Source organism: Spermophilus citellus (genome assembly GCF_964194105.1).
Source record: "Spermophilus citellus genome assembly, chromosome: 11".
NCBI classification, from domain to species: domain Eukaryota; kingdom Metazoa; phylum Chordata; class Mammalia; order Rodentia; family Sciuridae; genus Spermophilus; species Spermophilus citellus.
In genome coordinates, this window is record NC_138192.1 from 41,512,054 (window position 1) to 41,530,496 (window position 18,443).

The window sequence follows — 18,443 nt, forward strand, 5'->3', positions numbered from 1 at the left end:
GTCATAAAGTGTTTTAGTCAGTTTTTTTGCTGCTGTGACTAAAGGACCTGACCAGCACAATTATAGAGGAGAAGAGATTTATATGAGGGCTCAAGATTTCAGAGGTCTTAGTCCAAAGAAGGCAAGTGCCATCCCTCAGGGCTCGAGGTGAAGCTGAACATCATGGTGGAGTATGTGGTAAAGAGAACTAGCTCACATCACGATGATCAGAAAGCAGAGAGAGAGTTCTTCACTTGCTAGATACAAATATATATATCCCAAAGCCACACCCCAATTCCTATACCATACCACTTCAGTTACCATTCAGTTAACCCCCATCAGGGAATTAATTCACTGATTAAATTAAGACTCTTACAATCCAATCATTTCTCCTCTGAACCTTCTTACATTGTCTCATATGTGAGCTTTTGGGGGATACCTCACATCCAAACCATAACATAAAGAAAGCCTCCCATATTTTCTTCTGAAAGTTGGATCCTATTCAGTTTATTTAATTAATGAGCTGAACTGTAAAGGCTGAAATGTTAGAAAATAAAAGCTACTGTAGCAGCCTCTGATCAATGTTAATTTTTGTTCTATGAGGTTTTCCAGCTTTAAGTGAAGACCCCTTTTAAGAGCATTGAATAATTGAGTTACTACTTAAAACCATATAAGATAAAGTTATACTTTCAGGATATTAAAAAAAGTAGAAAAGAACAAGTAAAATCATCTTACATGAGTGAACAAAACTTCCTTCCTGAGCTCTTCAAAATTGTCATTTGGAGTCCATGCTTCAGCAAAATGCAGGAAATCCCATTTTTCCTTATCATCTTCTTCAGCCTGAAGCTGTTCCTTCCTACCATTTAATGTGCTCCCAGTGACCCAGACCTGTAAGATGAAAAAACATGAATTTTACAACAGTTTATATCACAGATGACATTCATTAAGTAGTAACTTGATTTTGCATTTAAACCATAAGTTATCCACTAAGAGAATATTACTATTCCAACTTTAGTAGTATAGATATTCAAAATTACAACCAAATTACCATCTCAATGATTTCTATGCTTAATGAGGGAAAGATCTAACTAGAAACATTATAATATTTGCTTTTCTCATAAAAGCTTTTAATATTTATATGCTTTGAATTTTAACTTAGATAGAGATAATAGGCCATTTTGAATATCTATATTCACTGATTGAAAAATACTACAACAGAATGAATATTTATGCTGCCTCCCAAAATCCATTAAGATGTAATTCTGGCTCCCGATGTGATGATATTAGGAGGTTGGAACTTTGGGACGTGATTATGTGGTAAAGGTGGAGCCTTCATGAATGGGAATACTACACTTACAAAACGGACTCCAGAGAGTTCTCTTTCTATCATGTGAAGATACAAGAAGCTGGCAGACTACAACTTGGAAGAGGGCCCTCATCAGAATCCAACCATGCTGGCACCCTGATCTCAAACTTCTAACCTCCCCAACTGTGAGGAATAAATTTCTATTGCCCTTGTGTCAACAGTATATAGTATTTTGTTACAATAGCACTTATTAAAACAGCAATCCTCTAATAGTTAGTCAAGCCCTTTCTATAAACATCCTTCAAGATTAGGGAGAAGAGATAGTTTAGAGAACAGAGCAAATAATGCCATTCCTAACTTTTCTTTTTTATTTTGGGTACTGGGGATTGGATCCCAGTATACTTTTCCACTGAGCTATATCCCTCGTCCTTTTTATTTTTACTTGGATACAAGGTCTCACTAACTGGCCCAGACTAGCCTTGAATTGTGATACTCCTGCCCCAATGTCCTGAGTCCCTGAGATTACAGGTGTGCGCCACCATACTCAGCTCATTCCTAACTTTTCTAGGGTCTGGGTAAGGATGTCCTTTGTCTAATATTAGATCAGAACTCAAGAATCTTTCTGGAAAGGATTTAGTCTTAGGTTACAAAAAGAACTTGGAGTTTCAAATATTAGGTTCCTTGCTAGCTGATCCTATTCTTCTAGTTCTGAAGCAGTAGAATCAGTGGTAAGCACTATGATCTCTATTATCATTACCTTGGTGTACTTTGCCTGAAGACATTAAATCTCAGCTTTTTTTTTAAAGGTGGACACAATATCTTTATTTTATTTTTATGTGGTGCTGAGAATTGAACCCAGTGCCTCACGCATGCTAGGCGAACGCAGTACCACTTGAGCCACATCCCCAGCCCAAATCTCAGCTTCTTAACTGATTCAGGCTATAGATCATAATAAGCAAGTTAGTAACTTGGTTTAAATGCAAGTTCAACCTTTCGATTCAGCATTCCCCACATAAGGGTGTCCAGAGTCCCATTTGCAATAAGGTAGTGAATAGTCACAGAACTGCACTGTCCAATTCGGTGAGCACGGTCTTCTGCTTGTTTTATATGTCCAGGGTCCCAGTACAACTCAGCAAATACAACATGACTTGCAGCAGTAAATGTTAAACCCTAAGCAAAAGATAGTGAAGAAACTGAGATGCAAATAAATTAAAAATTGTAACACAACAGTCATATACAATAAAGTCTTTCTGAATATGTTAAATGGAGATCATCAGAGGACTTAGAAACAAATCAGTTGTTCATTTTAAGCCAAATTAAGAAGATTCAAAAAAGTTAAAAGATTGCTTATTGCAAGACAGCCAAGTGAACTACAAAAAATATATTTAAAATATATTTTGATGTTTCAAAATGTTTCAGGTTGATGGATATACATAAACAAAATCACTTCATTCTTTGATGAAGACTGGATTCACTTTATCACTGGAAAATCTAATAAAATATATAATAAAGGTGAATATAATTTTGAACACATGGTATCCATAGCAACTAGGCAGTACCATAAAGTAAGAAAATCATGTCTTCAGTGATACTTTTTTATACCTGTGAAATTTCTCATGATACATCCTGAAGACACTGAAGTTTAGTGCTTTATGTCTCAATATATATAATGCAACAGCATTTTTTTTGTAATTGTATTTTGCATGAATTTGAAATAGTGTGACATAAAAATATGAACTGTCTTATTGTATAAGCAATATGAAATAATGCAAATTTCCTCAAATAAAAATTGTGTCAAAGATGCATGATATTAAAGTTGGTAGACTGAATGAGATGTAAACAATACTTATACTATGGCCATATAGTAGTAAACGATGTTAGGTAGTGGTCAGGAAAATCTACCAACCTTTAGGAAGATGGTATAATCCATGGTGTTGTTCACATGCACTGAAAGTTCTATGAGTGAGTAGTTTTTGTGATGATATTATTTTGACTTAAAATGTTTTTGTGTCATATAACAAACTCATATTAGCATTCATTTAATGGGGCACTAGGTCTCAAGCTGAAAATTTCATTGAAAACCAGTCACTTTATAAAATAGGTTACAAGTAAGAAAAACATGGATAGAGCCGAATAAACACGATGTTGAAATCCACTGCTATTTAGGACCAAATGTACTACCAAATATTAGAGATGATGCTGAAAAATAAGAAGTAGCATTTAGAGAGGAATACCTTTAAACTTGTAAAAAGGATCACATGACCATATAAGAATAAAGGAAAATATGCTGTCAAGATCACTGGCATCTTTTTTTTTTTTTTTGGTGGTTCTGCGGATCGAACCCAGGGCCTTGTGCATTTGAGGCAAGCACTCTACCAACTGATCTATATCCCCAACCCCTGTATATCATCCTGAGAGCTGTTAACCTATAATGTAAGATTCTCAGTGCTAAGAACAAAGCTCTTCCTACTTTCCTTTATTCCTATGAAGATATTAGTCTTCAAAGTATAAGAGTCTTGAATTATAACAGGTCTTCAGGAGCACAGCTTTGAATAATATGGGAGTGACTTGTACATTCTTAACTTCAAAAAGTCATTTATTTTTAATTTTTTTTATTTTTTAAGATTTCTTTTTTTTATTGATTATTTAAAGCCTTACATAGCTCATGATATATCATCTTTCATACATTTGGCTCAAATTGTGTTTTGAACTCCCATTTTCACCCCAAATACAGATTGCAGAATCACATCTGTTACATATTCACATTTTTACATAATGCCATATTAGTGACTGTTGTATTCTGCTACCTTTCCTATCTCTTACTATCCCCCCTCCCCTCCCCTCCCATCTTCTCTCTCTACCTCCCCTGCTGTTGTTCAATTCTCTCCCTCTTTTTCCCTCTCCCTTGCCCCTCATGACCTCTTATAATTTTACGTATCATTGAAGGTCTCCTACCATTTCCATGGGCTTTCCCTTCTCTCCCCGTTTCTCTCCCCCCATTCGTCTTTGTTTACTGTAGTCTTTTCCTCATGTTCTTCCTTCCTGTTCTGTTCTTAGTTGTTCTCTTTATATCAAAGCAGACATTTGGCATTTATTTTTTAATTGTATTTTTAATTTGAAAAAGTCCCAGGCTGTCCTGCCTGGTTTTCTCCTACGTATTACCTACCTTGCTATAAATACTCCATTTCTAATTTTAAGCTTTTCTTAGTATTTCTTTAACAGATACTGAGCTCAGATTACTGGACATACAATGCAACATGACAGAAGTATTGAGATAACCCTCCCTTTAATTTGAATTCCTTGTGAGTTCCAGAAATGCTTCATCCTCAGAATTTCTTTATATATACAATTTTATTTTTAAAAATATATTTATTTTTTAGTTTTAATAAACACAATATCTTTATTTTACATTTATGTGGTGCTGAGGATCGAACCCAGTGCCTCATGTATGCTACGCAAGGACTCTACCACTGAGCCACAACCCTAGCCCTATATATACAATTTAATTTAAATCATTTAGCTGAGTAGAAGCAGATCTTTGCTATATATTAGGTTGCAGGCACAGAAGTACTCTCAATTAGTTTTCCGTATGTTGAATGTACTGACTTAAAACACGTACGAATATTTTAGAATATAGGAGAAAAAAAGTACAGAAAGATCCCCTGAATATAGTGTGGCTAAGACTGTCATTGCTTTCCCTAATATTTATTATTCTCTTATTCCTCCATAACATAACACCTGGATTTTATCAGGGGTACTGGGAATAAAGACTACTCTTTCCAGCTTCCCTTGTAAGTTTGAAGTGACCATGGGACTAACTGCAAGCCAGTGAGAAGATGTAGTGGGTCTTCCTTCAGGCAATTGCCTGAATTACAGATATGGTGGAGAAGTTCTAGCAGCCCTCTTAGATTACAGATACTTGTTTGGAGTGGTAAAGCAGAAAGCCAGAAGAGGCATGGGTCCTAAGGATTTTGTGGAACCACCATTCTAGGATTGGACTCTCTGTAAGAGAGAATGAAATGTTTTATGTTTAAGTCACTCTTAGTCTGAGTTTTTATTTACTTACACATCAGAGCACTCTATAACAAGTTCTTGGACAAAAGAATTTCTCCCTCCCAGACCATGTTGTCTCACAGATCAATGAAACATAACCAAGTAAGATAAGTGGTATAACAAAATTTTGAGAAAATTCAAAGGAAGGAAAAAAGGTCATAGTAAAGCACTACAATCAAATTAACTATACTCTGCTGGGTAATTCTTTACTTGAAAATTTAGGAAGATTTGAGTCAAAAATGTTGAGGCTTCTTTCTATTATACTTTTTAGCATTCTCTAAAATAGAATAAATATTAAAGCTAGAATCCAGATATAAAGCTACTTATAGCAAAACCAGTGACAAACCAAAAATTACACTATAGTTTACAAACCAAAATTATAGTTAATGGCCTTTTTATTATCTCAGTGACATTTTCATATCAAATTGAGACTTGAAATTTCTTACCTGACCAGCAGCCTGAATGCTTAGAATAGCCACACGAGTATCAGGATCGTTTTGAAATTGATTAACCAGATGTATCCTTTCTGAAGATGGAACACTTCCATCTATCCTAATGTAGCGAGTCTGGCATCAACAAGATAAATGGCAAAATTAGGTCAAGCTCCTATGCATCCTTCTCATATTATAAACTGTACTGCTTATTTTATGGTCATACAAAATAATGGAAATTACTTAAGATGACAGGTTAGCAAATGTTTTATAAAAAAAACTATTACCAAGTTTCTTAATAGCTTCTTATATTATGGCAATATCTTTTATTTTTAACTTTTTTTTTTAGTTGAAGATGGACACAGTACTTTTAGTTTATTTACTTATTTTTATGTGGTGCTGAGAATCAAACTCGGTGCCTCACACATGCTAGGCAAGAGTTCTACCACTGAGACACATCCCCAGGTCCAATTTCTTTTTTTTTCTTTTTCTTTTTTTTTTATTATTAGTTGTTCAAAACATTACATAGCTCTTGACATATCGTATTTCATACATTTGAGTCAAGTGGGTTATGAACTCCCATTTTTACCGCGTATACAGATTGCAGAATCACATCAGTTATACATCCACGTTTTTACATACTGCCATACTAATGTATGTCTTATTTTTTAATTAAAAGCCTACTTAAAGATAGGGTCTACATCTAATTCATCTTTATATCATCAGTATCAAGGGAAATGCCTTGTATACAACAGGAGCTCCACACATCTTTTTTGAATTAAGGTAATGGTTATTTTTAGTAAAATTCTATGTAAACTGGTTGGGCACGATGGCGCAAGCCTGTAATTCCAGCGGCTTGGGAGGCTGAGACAGGAGAATTGTGAGTTCAAAGAAACCCTCAGCAAAAAGGGAGGTGCTGGGCTGGGGTTATAGCTCAGGGGAAGAGTGCTTGCCTCGCACACATGAGGCACTGGGTTTGATCCTTAGCACCACATAAAAAATTAAATAAACAAAATAGAGATATTGTGTCCATGTATAACTAAAAAAAAAAAAAAAAAGCAAGGTGCTGATAAGCAACTCAGTGAGATCCTATCTCTAAATAAAATACAAAATAGGGCTGGGGTGCTCAGTGGTCGAGTGTCCCTGAGTTTAATCCCTGGTACCAAAAAAGAAAAAAAAATTCTATGTAAATTGATATGCAACCTTTAAACAATGGATCAGACTAACTTTAAAGTTATAGAATCACTGATTCCAAAGTAAAAGCATAGTCAGACATGCTAGAACAAAGATGACTCTGCTCAATAGCAAGGATTCAAGAAGAGTACTGAATGTAATACTGAAATACAGCTCAAATATTAACTGGGAAATATGGCCCTTGAGTTCTCTTTTTTCACAATGTTAAAATGCAAAGAAAAACATGATATGGTCATCTCCATTCAGGTGGTGAAATAAGATACCCACATATATTTTTTTAAAAGTTGAGAAATATTATTAAACTGAACAGTGCTGTCTTTAAGAATAATTTCAGTTGTGACAAAGAAGTGTTTGAAAAGCTAAAAATAACTAATAATCCACCTTCATAAAAACAATTATGAGCCTTAAATTTCAAATAGTCTCATTCAAATATGCACGTCTACAGAAAGTATGGCCTTAAGTAGTTGAGACATAGAAATATTCACTTTTAAAAGAGAATAATTCAAGTTAATATCAAATAGAATATCAACTATTAACTTTATCTCCACAAAGCAAATAATAAATAAACTAAAAATCCATTTATTATTCATTAAGAGAGATTATAAAATCTTCTAAGGGTCTTTCTAAAAAAATACACAGTTTATAAGAAAGTTTGGGAGAAAATCACTTTCTAACCCATGAGTACCTACATTTTTAACTTTTAGTAAAATATAGTAAAGCTAAATGAGATTCTAAACATACTAGTAAAATGAATGTGGGAAAAAGAGGCAGACCGTTATACTTGCAATAGATTCTAGTAATTTTAAAGTGTAATAGAATCAGAATAAGAAAATATTATGAACCTAATTTTAGTGCTCTATCACTTAAAAATTATTTCTAAGTTTAATTAACACCTCACAAGGTGTTGCATAGATACTATAGAATAATCAATGAGAAGGTACCTTTTAATGTATAACACTTTATTACATTGTTCTCTATGTGCTCTATGGAGGAAATACTAGGACTACTTCTTTGGCTAATGTTAATGAACATAATAGTTAATTCTTAAAAAACGATACAAAGGGGCTGGGGAGATAGCTCAGTTGGTAGATTGCTTGCCTCACATGCACAAGGCCTTGGGTTTAATCCCCAGCACCACAATAAATAAATAAATGACACAGGAGTAACATTTTAAAAAATTGATATAAAGATTTTTTAAAAAAACATGGCTTTATTCCTGATTTAAAAAAAAATGACCTATAATGACAAGTGGCTTTGTTGTTGCATGTCTAGCAAGCTTACATATTTGTCAGAGAATTTCTTTAGGCCATTTCTGAACATCTCTAGAAGTTCTCATCATTTAAAGAGAATAGATGGCAGGTATAAATGTGGAAAAAAAATGGATGATGCTGTCGCAGACAGAACCATTGGAAATTAAGGTTGACTGAAGAAAATGTGGTAGAGCCAGCTTATTTGGTGGCACTAATCTGGTAAGTCACATGGGCCGTCTGTTTCAAATTCATCTATACTAAATCTTATCAATCATTTTCTATAGACTATACTGCCTGGAAGTTTAAAAGGTGTAAAAGTACTTAGTTGATAATACTGGCTGGATTCTTTTTTTCATCTACATAACCCACATTCAAAGGACACCATGCAGATAAACAAAAATTTTAACTTTTAATTGTTAAAGAACATACTACTCTCAAATGGTATATCTAGGAAAAAAGCAGAATTCACATTACTGTTTCCAAGCAACCTATGATTAATGAATTCAAATAAATTTATCAAAGGAAAATTTAAAAATTGGCATGAAAGATAAAATAGTACATCATAATAATATAGCATTTGTATAATTTGAAAAAAAAATTTAATAATACATTATTTCTAAAATAATAAATTTTATAAAACATCATCTGAAGAAGGGGGGAATATCCTACCTAAATTATGAGACTACAAGTAATTTTTAGAATAGTACAAATTTACATTCTAAAAATTATTTTACATAACAAAGTCAACATACCTTGTTTTCAATGACTGCTTCTGTGCAAGCTTGGAGCATGCTTAAATGGTGAGCAAAAACCAGAAACTTAAGTGAATCATTCTGAAGTATCATCTTAATATAATCCTTTACTGCACCTGCCTAAATATTAAAAGTTAAACTATATTAATGTCATAAAAATTTTATTTAAGAATCATGTCATTTTTAAAGCAAAAAAAAAAAAAAGCCTCAAAAATCAGCAAGTCTCTGTATTAACATCAGTAGGTCTCACAACTTTCAGCTGCTTTCTTCTCTGGGCAGTATAAGGAAGTAGAAGCCAATATGTAAGGGGCAAGTGAAAAAAAGAGGGAGAAGAGGTGAGAAATGAGAGGTAAAACAAGAACAAGACAAGAATTAGAAAGAAAAAGAAAATAAAGCACAACATGGAAAGGGGTTAGTCAAGCAGGGTGTGGTAGAAGGGGTAGATAGTTTTGCTTAGAAGTTGACTTTCAAAAAAGTCTTAAAGAAGACTGTTTGTGTAGAGTTAAAGAAAAAACAGAAAGTAAAATTTTTTTTTAAAAAATGGTATTTTGGGGGCTGGGGTTGTAGCTCAGTGGTAGAGCGCTTGCCTAGCACATGTGAGACACTGGGTTCAATCCTAGCAGCAAATAAAAATAAATAAACAAAATAAAGGTATTGTGTTCATCTATAACTAAATTTTTTTTTTAAATAATGGCTTTTTTTTTTTAAAGGAAAGACTGCAGAAGAATAAGAAGTCTGAGACTGAAGTTAAGATTTAAGGAAAATTTGTTTGCCTGTTTATTTATTTTTTGACAGGACTAGGGATTGAACCCAGAGGTACTCTTCTTCTGTGCTATATCTCCAACCATTTTTTACTTTTTTTTTGAGTTATTTGTTTTTATGTGATGCTGAGGATTGAACATAGAGCCTCAAACATGCTAGACAAGCGTTCTGCCACTGAGCTACAACTCCAGCCCCGCTTTTTAAAATTTTGAGATAGGATCTCATTAAGTTGTCCAGGCTGGCCTTGAACTTTTGATCTTCTTGCCTCAGCCTCTCATATAGTTGAGATTACAGGCATGTGCCACCTTGCTCAGTTGGGTGGGTGGGTGGGTTTGTTTGTTTGTTTATTTATTTATTTATTTGACTCTGGGGATAGAACCCAGGGCTTTGTGCATGCAAGGCAAGCACTCTACCAACTGAGCTATATCCTCAGCCCCGGTTTATTTACTTTTTAACTTAAGGAACTTAGTAGGCTTACTAACAGGCAGTTAAAGAAGAGAACAGGCTAGGAGAAATAGAAAATAAGGGCATTTGGCTTTTTTTTAAGGTAGAGAAGATTCCAGCATGTGCTGACCCCTTTTATTGAGGAGAAGCTATTCAAATGAGGCAAGGGGTCAGGTTTCAAGATGCTGAGTCTAGCTTCATGATGTCTGCTGTCAGCAGATTGACTGACATCTAGGAATACCACACCCCAGGGCCCAGTAAGAGAAGGGGACACACAAAAGGCGTTTCCATGGAACATTCTATCCTAAACAGGGCAAGGGATAATATTACAAAGGACCAGGTGAGCATAGCTCCACCCATGGAGATGTAGAAAGGCATGCCCATGCAGGAAGACACAGTCACTCAAAACCTAGAAGACCAAGGCTATCCAGCAGCATGACCACTGGATGCCACACCCGCTCAGCAGGGAGTCAGACCCAGTCAGGTATAGTTTGGCCTACCACAGTGGAAGACATTTCTTTTCTATGCCATTTTTAAATTTTAGTAAACTGTACAGGGACAAAGAAAATTGGAGAAAGGTCAAAAGCAACAAAATTTTCAAAGCTAATAAATAGATGATGCCTAATAACTGATCAGCCAATCTGGGAGATCTGAAGCTGGCAAAAAAAAAAAAAAAGTCATGCTATAGTCATCTATAAAGGCTTAGGAAATAGCACCTAGGGAATGAGAATGAAGTATGGCTAGAAGTGGAGGACTTGCTGAATGCTGAAGTAGTTGATTGTGTATAACATTGTTCCATATCCTCTCTCTATGGATCCCACATCACAGGTACCTTCCCTGACCACCCTAGCAGAAAATTAGAATTATTTTTTAGATAGGGTAAAACAATTTATTTGGATAACTGGAACTCCACATCTATGTATGATATCAAAGTGCATAAATGCATTCTACTGTCGTGTATAACTAATTAAAACAAATTTTTAAAAAGTATGGATTGGAAACTTAAGGCTCAATGCAATAGTGTTGAGAGGTAGGGCCTAATATGAGGTGTTTAGGTTATGAGGCTTCGACCTTCTTAAGTGGACTAATGCCAAGTATAAAAGGGCTTAAGGCTGCAAATTCAATCTCTTGATCTCTCACATTCTCTTGTCTTTCTGTATTCCGCTATAGGACAATGCAGCACAAAGTCCCTCCTCACAAGTGCACACCTTGATATTGAACTTCTTAACCTCCAGAACTGTGAGCCAAATAAACTTCAATTGTTTAAAAATTACTCAGTCTTGGGTATTATGATATAGCAGCACAAAAGGACTCAGAGAGTAGGCATACTGTGCAAAATCATGGAGATTAAATGAATATTATATATAAATGATAAAGTACTGGAGCTGTAGCTCAATGGTAAAGGCACTTGGCTGACACGTGTATCCGAAACCCAGAACCACATACAAAGTTATGTGTGCCTGTGTGTATGTGTGTATATACACATGTACAGACACATATGTGTGTGTATATGTATATTTGTGCTCTTAGCCTTATTACCTCCATATATCCCAAAGAGACAAATAGGCTTATGTCCATTAAGCAGAAGAGCAGAATCATATAAAAAGTGATTCTTTTCTGGGGAATATGACCAGCCAAAGAGGAGGAATCCTGGTGTAAAGGATTTGAAATACTAAGAAAAATTCAGTTTTAAAAAACTGGAAAGTAGTGGGAATAAGGTTAGGAAGACTTGTTTTTGGAATGACTATTTTTTGCTGTCAAACTAATATTATGCAGCTTTGTTAATAAAAAATTTTAAATGGGGGCTTTCAAATTTGAAAAATATGTATTTAAAATTAATGCATATGACTGTGACAAGACTGATTTTGCAAGCTATATTTTGTATGCCTAAATTTTCTAAATAACAGAAATTCTTCATACAATGAGATTAGAGGCTGGTAAGAACTTTAGCCTTGGATTTTGGTGCCTCACAAAGTGGAAATAGAGCCCTCTCAAAACAAGAAGCTATAAATTCTGGATGTGTTGTCATGGCAACTGAATCACTTTAATAAAGTACACGTTTGCCTAAAGAGCTATATTTACTGTGATAAGGCTTTCAAAAAGTACATGTCAAGTTGAAGTGTTTTTAAGGTGCATTTACAACTATCCAGTTTGGATTCATAAACTAAGATCACTGTATCCCTAGTCTAAGATGCACTCCCTTTCTCTTCCTAAGCAAGCCATTTCTGCCATTGTTCCCTCCACTGATGTCACCCAACTTCCCATCACTACCAGAATCACTTATGCCAAAGCTCAAGTTCCTAGCTCCCCAATTCTTCCAAGTTAGTGCTTTGGAAAGGGTTGTGGTTACTATTAATATTATAAAGGTAAATTACACAACTGGCTAAACAGGCTCTTGAGACTAAGATAAAAACCATCATTATGATGTTGATTCCTAGGAGGAAAGGTGTTCAGAGTACCAAAATATCTATGTAACAGATGAACTTCTAGGATTCTTTTAGGTTCTTAAGTTAGGAATTGCATAGATTTGCATTTAAAAATGTGCTATACATGCATTTTAACTATCTTGACTTTATTCTAATCAAAATTGTCACCACATTGTTAGATTTTAAATTATTTGAGCAGTATGTGAAATGCCAGGTCCTGGTAATAATCAGTATCTTGGTTATGGTGGGTTCAGGTTTTCTAGAAGTTACAAAAAATGCATGTGTTCAAAATTATACTATTTACTGAAATTTATTATGTTCCTGTTAAATGAAGGTCTGATTTCCATAATTAACAAAGATTATACACTATATCTTATTTAAAGAAAATATAAATGAAGATAATATATTGTAATATTTGTTAATTTTTAAAAATAATTTTTGTAGTTATAAATGGACACAATACCTTTACTTTATTTACTTTTTTATGTGGTGCTGAGGATTGACCCAGTGCCTAACATGTGCTAGGCAAGTGCTCTACCACTAAGCTACAATCCCAGGCCAGATTTGTTTAAGTGAAGAGGTGCACATCATACTTTCTGAAGTAGAAGCAGTGGCGGGGGGGGGGGGGAGGACAACCTATACTGCATTGAAGAGCAGATAAAATTATTTGATTTAAACTTGTCAGCTTTTAATAAAATGCTAAAAAAAAAAAAAGGAAAACGTTAAACCTGAGTAAAGACAGGTTTCTCTTTTGATCAAAGTTTAATCCAGGATCCTCTGAGCTCTCTTCTCAACTAAGCCTTGACCTTGTCCTTATGTGGTCTCCTGTCCATGCCAGACCTCTATTACTCAATCTTAGCAAGAATCTCCCTATCCTTGATAACTAAGCAAGTTCCTCATTCCCCACTTTTGATGTGTAAGTCTTTGACCTGTCTTTGGCAAGAATTCTGTTAGGTCAGTTTTGCAAGGATGCCTTATACTTGATATCTCTAGTTTTCCATCTATTAACCTCTTCATTTGCTATAAATCCTTACTTGTCCTTATTGTATTTGGAACCTAGCTCATCTGTCTCTATTACAACAGAGGCAACTCCTATCAGTCTTAAATAAAGTCTTCTTCCTTACTGTTCTAACAAATGTCAGAATAATTTTCCCATTAATAGCCATAACCTCCAAAGAATCTTCCCATAAAGTGCTGAGGTCCTTGGATCCCACACTACATGGCAGTTTGCTCCGATATCTGATAGCCATTGGCTTTGATTTCTTCCTGTCCTTCTTAATCAACCAGAGTTGAACTATGATTGGTCTAAGCTAGTCTTCTATTCCTCCTGACTAATAAGACATCTGGGAATTCTGCTGAAGGCTTCAACAAACATCCTCACTGACAAAGGGACTCTCAGATCACCATTTTGCTTTGACCATGATGGCCTGAACTGGAAATCTGACATCCTATTTTATAGCAGTCATCTTGGGAGAGGAAGCAGCGAACTAGGATAGCTAGAGCAGAAAGACAAAAGAATTTGACTTCATTCTCTTTGATTTTTTAAAAAATGGATTTACTGAGATATAATCCAAATACTATGAAATCCACCCTTTTAGAATGAACACTCTGATGGCTTTTAGTATACTCAAGAGTTGTCTTTTAACTATTACCCAAAAAGGAAACCCTTTACCTTTCAGCTGTTACCATCAAGTTACCCTTCACTCCTAGCTCTGGGTAAAAATTTAATCTACTTTGTGTCCCTCTGAATTTGACCATCTTGTATATTTCATATATGTTAAAGTCATCCAATATGTGTTTTTGCGTGATTGGCTTTAACATAACAATGTTTTAATCCATGTTGTAAATAAATTACTTAATTTATTTTTTTAATGCCAAATAATACTGCATTGCACAAATATGTGCATTTAATTTATCCAATTGATACCCTGTCTCTCTTGTTTTTACTCATTTATCCAGCTACCTTATACTGTTTCACATTAAATATATATTGATAGTGATTTGCCTTTTATCCTTTAAAATTATTTCAAATATCAAAAGAAATACCATAGTAAAGGAGAATAGGTACTGTTAATACACAACCCTCCCCATGCCTGGCTTCTGCAGCCCACCACAAAAGGGAGGATAAAAATTTGTCTTCCACCATCTCTTTGCTCATGATTCTTAAATTAGAAACTATTTCAGCAACTTCAAGGAATATTTTTGAATCTGGTAGAACATGGGCTTCAGGGAATATTCGTAGTTCCATGCGACAATAAAAGGACTTGAGACATTTTCACAGAGTTCCATGTAAAAATTTTCTCACAGAAAAACAAAGTTTTAGTTCAAATGATGGTTCAGATAAACTATTACATGTATTATTTTCTTATCTCCAAGCATATTTTAGTTCCTTATGAATATATCTGTAAATAGTAATCTAACATCCCTAATACATTTAATCTTTTGACACTAAGTTCTACAAGCAGCCCATTGACAAGTGGAGTAAGCAACTCCAATTTAATATCCTAACCAATACAATTTTATAAAAGAACCTGTAATGCGGGGTGCTGGGTTCAATCCTCAGCATCACATAGAAATAAAATAAAGGTATTGTGTCCAACTACAACTAAAACAAAATATTTTTAAAAATTACTCAAATTTTGACATCATTGGAAAGCAAAGCCAATATAGTATAAGGATTTAAAAAATTAATTTCATGAAAGCTTAATTATAAAAGTCATTGATTAAAACAGCTAATCTAATTCTATTAAAACTAACTTCAGTTAAAATTTTGATTTCTTTATAAACTCCATCAACTAGTCATACCAGTAAGGTAATCAACTTTTTTTAAAATTGTAGATGAGCATAATATCTTTATTTTCACTTCAATTAATTATGTGGTTCTGAGGATCGAATCCAGTGCCTACCACTGAGCCACAACCCCGGTCCAGGTAGTCAACTTTTACTACTAAACCATAAGCATGAATAAAACTTATTTGGGTGTTAAAATTGTAATACACAGAATATATAGACTTTTAATTTTGTATCTTCTTTCTGTCTATACAGAGATGCTGAAAAGTCTCCAATAAGAAAATAGGTACCACCCAAATCCATGATCATTAACAAATACTAAATTTATTCAGCTATCCTAGAGAAATTATGGTTTCTTGAGTCAGATTGTCTGGATTCAAATCCTGACTCCAACACTTAAAAGTCTGAGAGAGAATAAGCAAGTCACTTAATCTCGGTGCTTCAGTTTTCAGACTTATAAAAAGTTCTTTAAACTTCATAGTGCTGTGGTAAGAATTTAATGAGGCCATGCATTAAATATGCTTGGAATAGTGCTTGGCACACAAGAAATATTATAAACATATTAGCTCTTAGTATTAACATATTTTTTTTTGAATGTTTTTTTTAAAGAGAGAGTGAGAGAGGAGAGAGAGAGTGAGAGAGGAGAGAGAGAGAGAGAGAGAGAGAGAATTTTTTTAATATTTATTTTTTAGTTCTCAGCGGACACAACATCATTGTTGGTATGTGGTGCTGAGGATCGAACCCGGGCCACACGCATGCCAGGCGAGCGCGCTACCGCTTGAGCCACATCCCCAGCCCCAGTATTAACATATTTTTCTAGTGAACTGAAAAAACAATTTCAACCTTCTCAGCTTGCTTCAAAATCGGAACTATGACTATTGGTTCTCAAATACCCTCACTGCCTAGAGAAAATAGAATCATCATCTTAGAATTCTGTTTCTTTTCTTTGTTTTTACTCATTCTAATTTCCTTTTCTTTTGGAACAAGAGAGGTATTTCTTTACTTCTCTAAGGTGAATCACTTTACCTTTGATTCTAAACTACCCACTCTTGCCATCTTAAAAACCTTAAAACCACTCTTCCATGTCAAGTGAGTATTTTCCCATTTTTAATAAAACATTCCTCCATATCACTTTGCCATTTCACTATCCCTTTCTTCTCTAAAATGGTATTATTTTCTTATTTGCACTTAACTGATTATTGCTGACCATCTCTTACTAATGAACAGGAGGCAGGCTATCCCTGGTTCAGAGTGTAGAGACTCCTAAATCACAGAAAGAGCAAAAGAAGAGGGACTCTTCAGTCTCACATCATTCCAGGCCCTGTACAGCAGGGATTATTGTAGTATCCTCATTATAGTTTACTTCATTTTATAAATAGGATTCCACCTGTGTTAAGCTGCTGAGGCAATTAAAGAGGAAACACACTTTGTGCATAATGGGAACATGTTTAAAGCAATTTGCCTTCTGCAAAGTTTTTTTCAGTACTAAGGAATGCTACCATCACCAAAGTGACAGGAAATTTTAAATTAGGGGTTGGTTTTAATCATTTTTATAAAAACTGGCATTTTTCTCAAAATGATTTTCTTTAAAAATGAGATGTAGTTGTAATGTATTCCCAAATAACTGAGAATTGGCTAAAGCAAGCATACCACTTATATCTGTTTTCTCCTACCTGTATATTATGCTGAGCTTAAATCTGAAGAATCTGTCAATTTGCATCCATTGTATTCTGAACGAATATTATAAGCAATTTAAAGAAAGAAAAGATTAATTATGTTAATTTTATCTGAAATTCTTCACTAATTGACTCTGCACTTTTAACATTAATTAAGTTCATTTTTGTTTGCTATTTATCACTAATATTTCCTGTTTATCATATTTTGTTTATTTTCATTAAGAAATATTTGTTATGGTTTAGATATGATGTGTTCCAAAAAAGCTTAAGTGTGAGACAGTGCAAGAATTTTCAGACTTAAATGATTGCCTAAGAGCCTTAACCTAATTAGTGGATTGATTATAAGAAACTTGACCTAATCACTGGATTAATTCATTGATATGGATTAACTGGGTGGTTACTATAGGTATGTAGGGTGTAGCTGGAGGAAGCAGGTATTTTGACCCTGGAGGGTGGAGCGTATTCTTTCTCTCTCTGCTTCCTGGTGTCATGTCCTGAGCTGCTTTCCTTTGCCATACACTTTTGTCATGATGTTCTGCCTCATCTAGTGCTCTGAGAAATGGAGTTGACCATCTGTGAACTGATACCTCTGAAACTGTAAGCCAAAATAAACTTTTCCTCCTCTACATTGTTTTTGTCAAGTCTTTTGGTCACAGTGGTAAAAAAAAAGCTAACAAAAATAGTTTGCAAAAGAAAGAGATCTTGATAATATAATAGCAACATTAAGGAGATAATAACAAACATATTTAAAACATATTTCTGTCTTCCTAAGAAGAACAAGTAGAACAAGTAGAAAAGTACAAATATTTATAGGCATATGGATAAGATATGTCAACACCATAATATTATGGTATATAGCCTTGTATACAGGAAAATTTATCATGTCCATATGACCTAATTTGAAGCACTTGGCACTGTATTCCTGTCTACCAAAAATACACTGTAGATTATGAAGAAAAGAAAGGTTATAGCAGAGAAAGAAATTTCTATTCTGCATATCTATAAAATGAGTATGAATGGAGATAAATTTTTCTAGAAGTCTTTAGGTATAACTTTGTCTGCAACAAAAGAAGAGGAAATGATCTCCTGAGATCCTTTCTATCACAATTAGTGAACAGTGTTAAAATTGTCAATACATAAAAGGATAAAGTATTTGCTTTTGCAGAATATCTAACAAGAATAAAATTTTATACTTTACATATTAATTTAATACATTTATTATGGAGTTTTAGTCTTTTTTCAATTGAATACCACAGACAAGTAATCTATTTTACTGCAAGCAATACTTACACACATGCCCTTAAAATGGCGATATCAAAAACTCATTATTTTAAGTCCTATCAACTTTTTGAAAATTTAGACAAACTATCATTAGATGGT

General features: G+C 34.2%; 1 protein-coding gene across 3 annotated transcripts in view; it reads right to left on the reverse strand.

The window, feature by feature from the left end:
- Positions 1 to 18,443, reverse strand: part of ZRANB3 (zinc finger RANBP2-type containing 3) — a 275,518-nt gene that overhangs the window by 83,978 nt on the left and 173,097 nt on the right. For 2 of the 3 annotated variants that reach the window (XM_081262030.1, XM_081262029.1), the window contains exons 9-12: positions 8,966 to 9,085; positions 5,785 to 5,904; positions 2,276 to 2,455; positions 715 to 867 (exon numbers count right to left, since the gene is read on the reverse strand). In XM_081262030.1, the coding sequence (XP_081118156.1) occupies positions 715 to 867; positions 2,276 to 2,455; positions 5,785 to 5,904; positions 8,966 to 9,085 (573 nt within the window). The remainder of the gene's footprint in view (positions 1 to 714; positions 868 to 2,275; positions 2,456 to 5,784; positions 5,905 to 8,965; positions 9,086 to 18,443) is intronic. The other variant, XM_081262031.1, reaches the window with a different exon arrangement.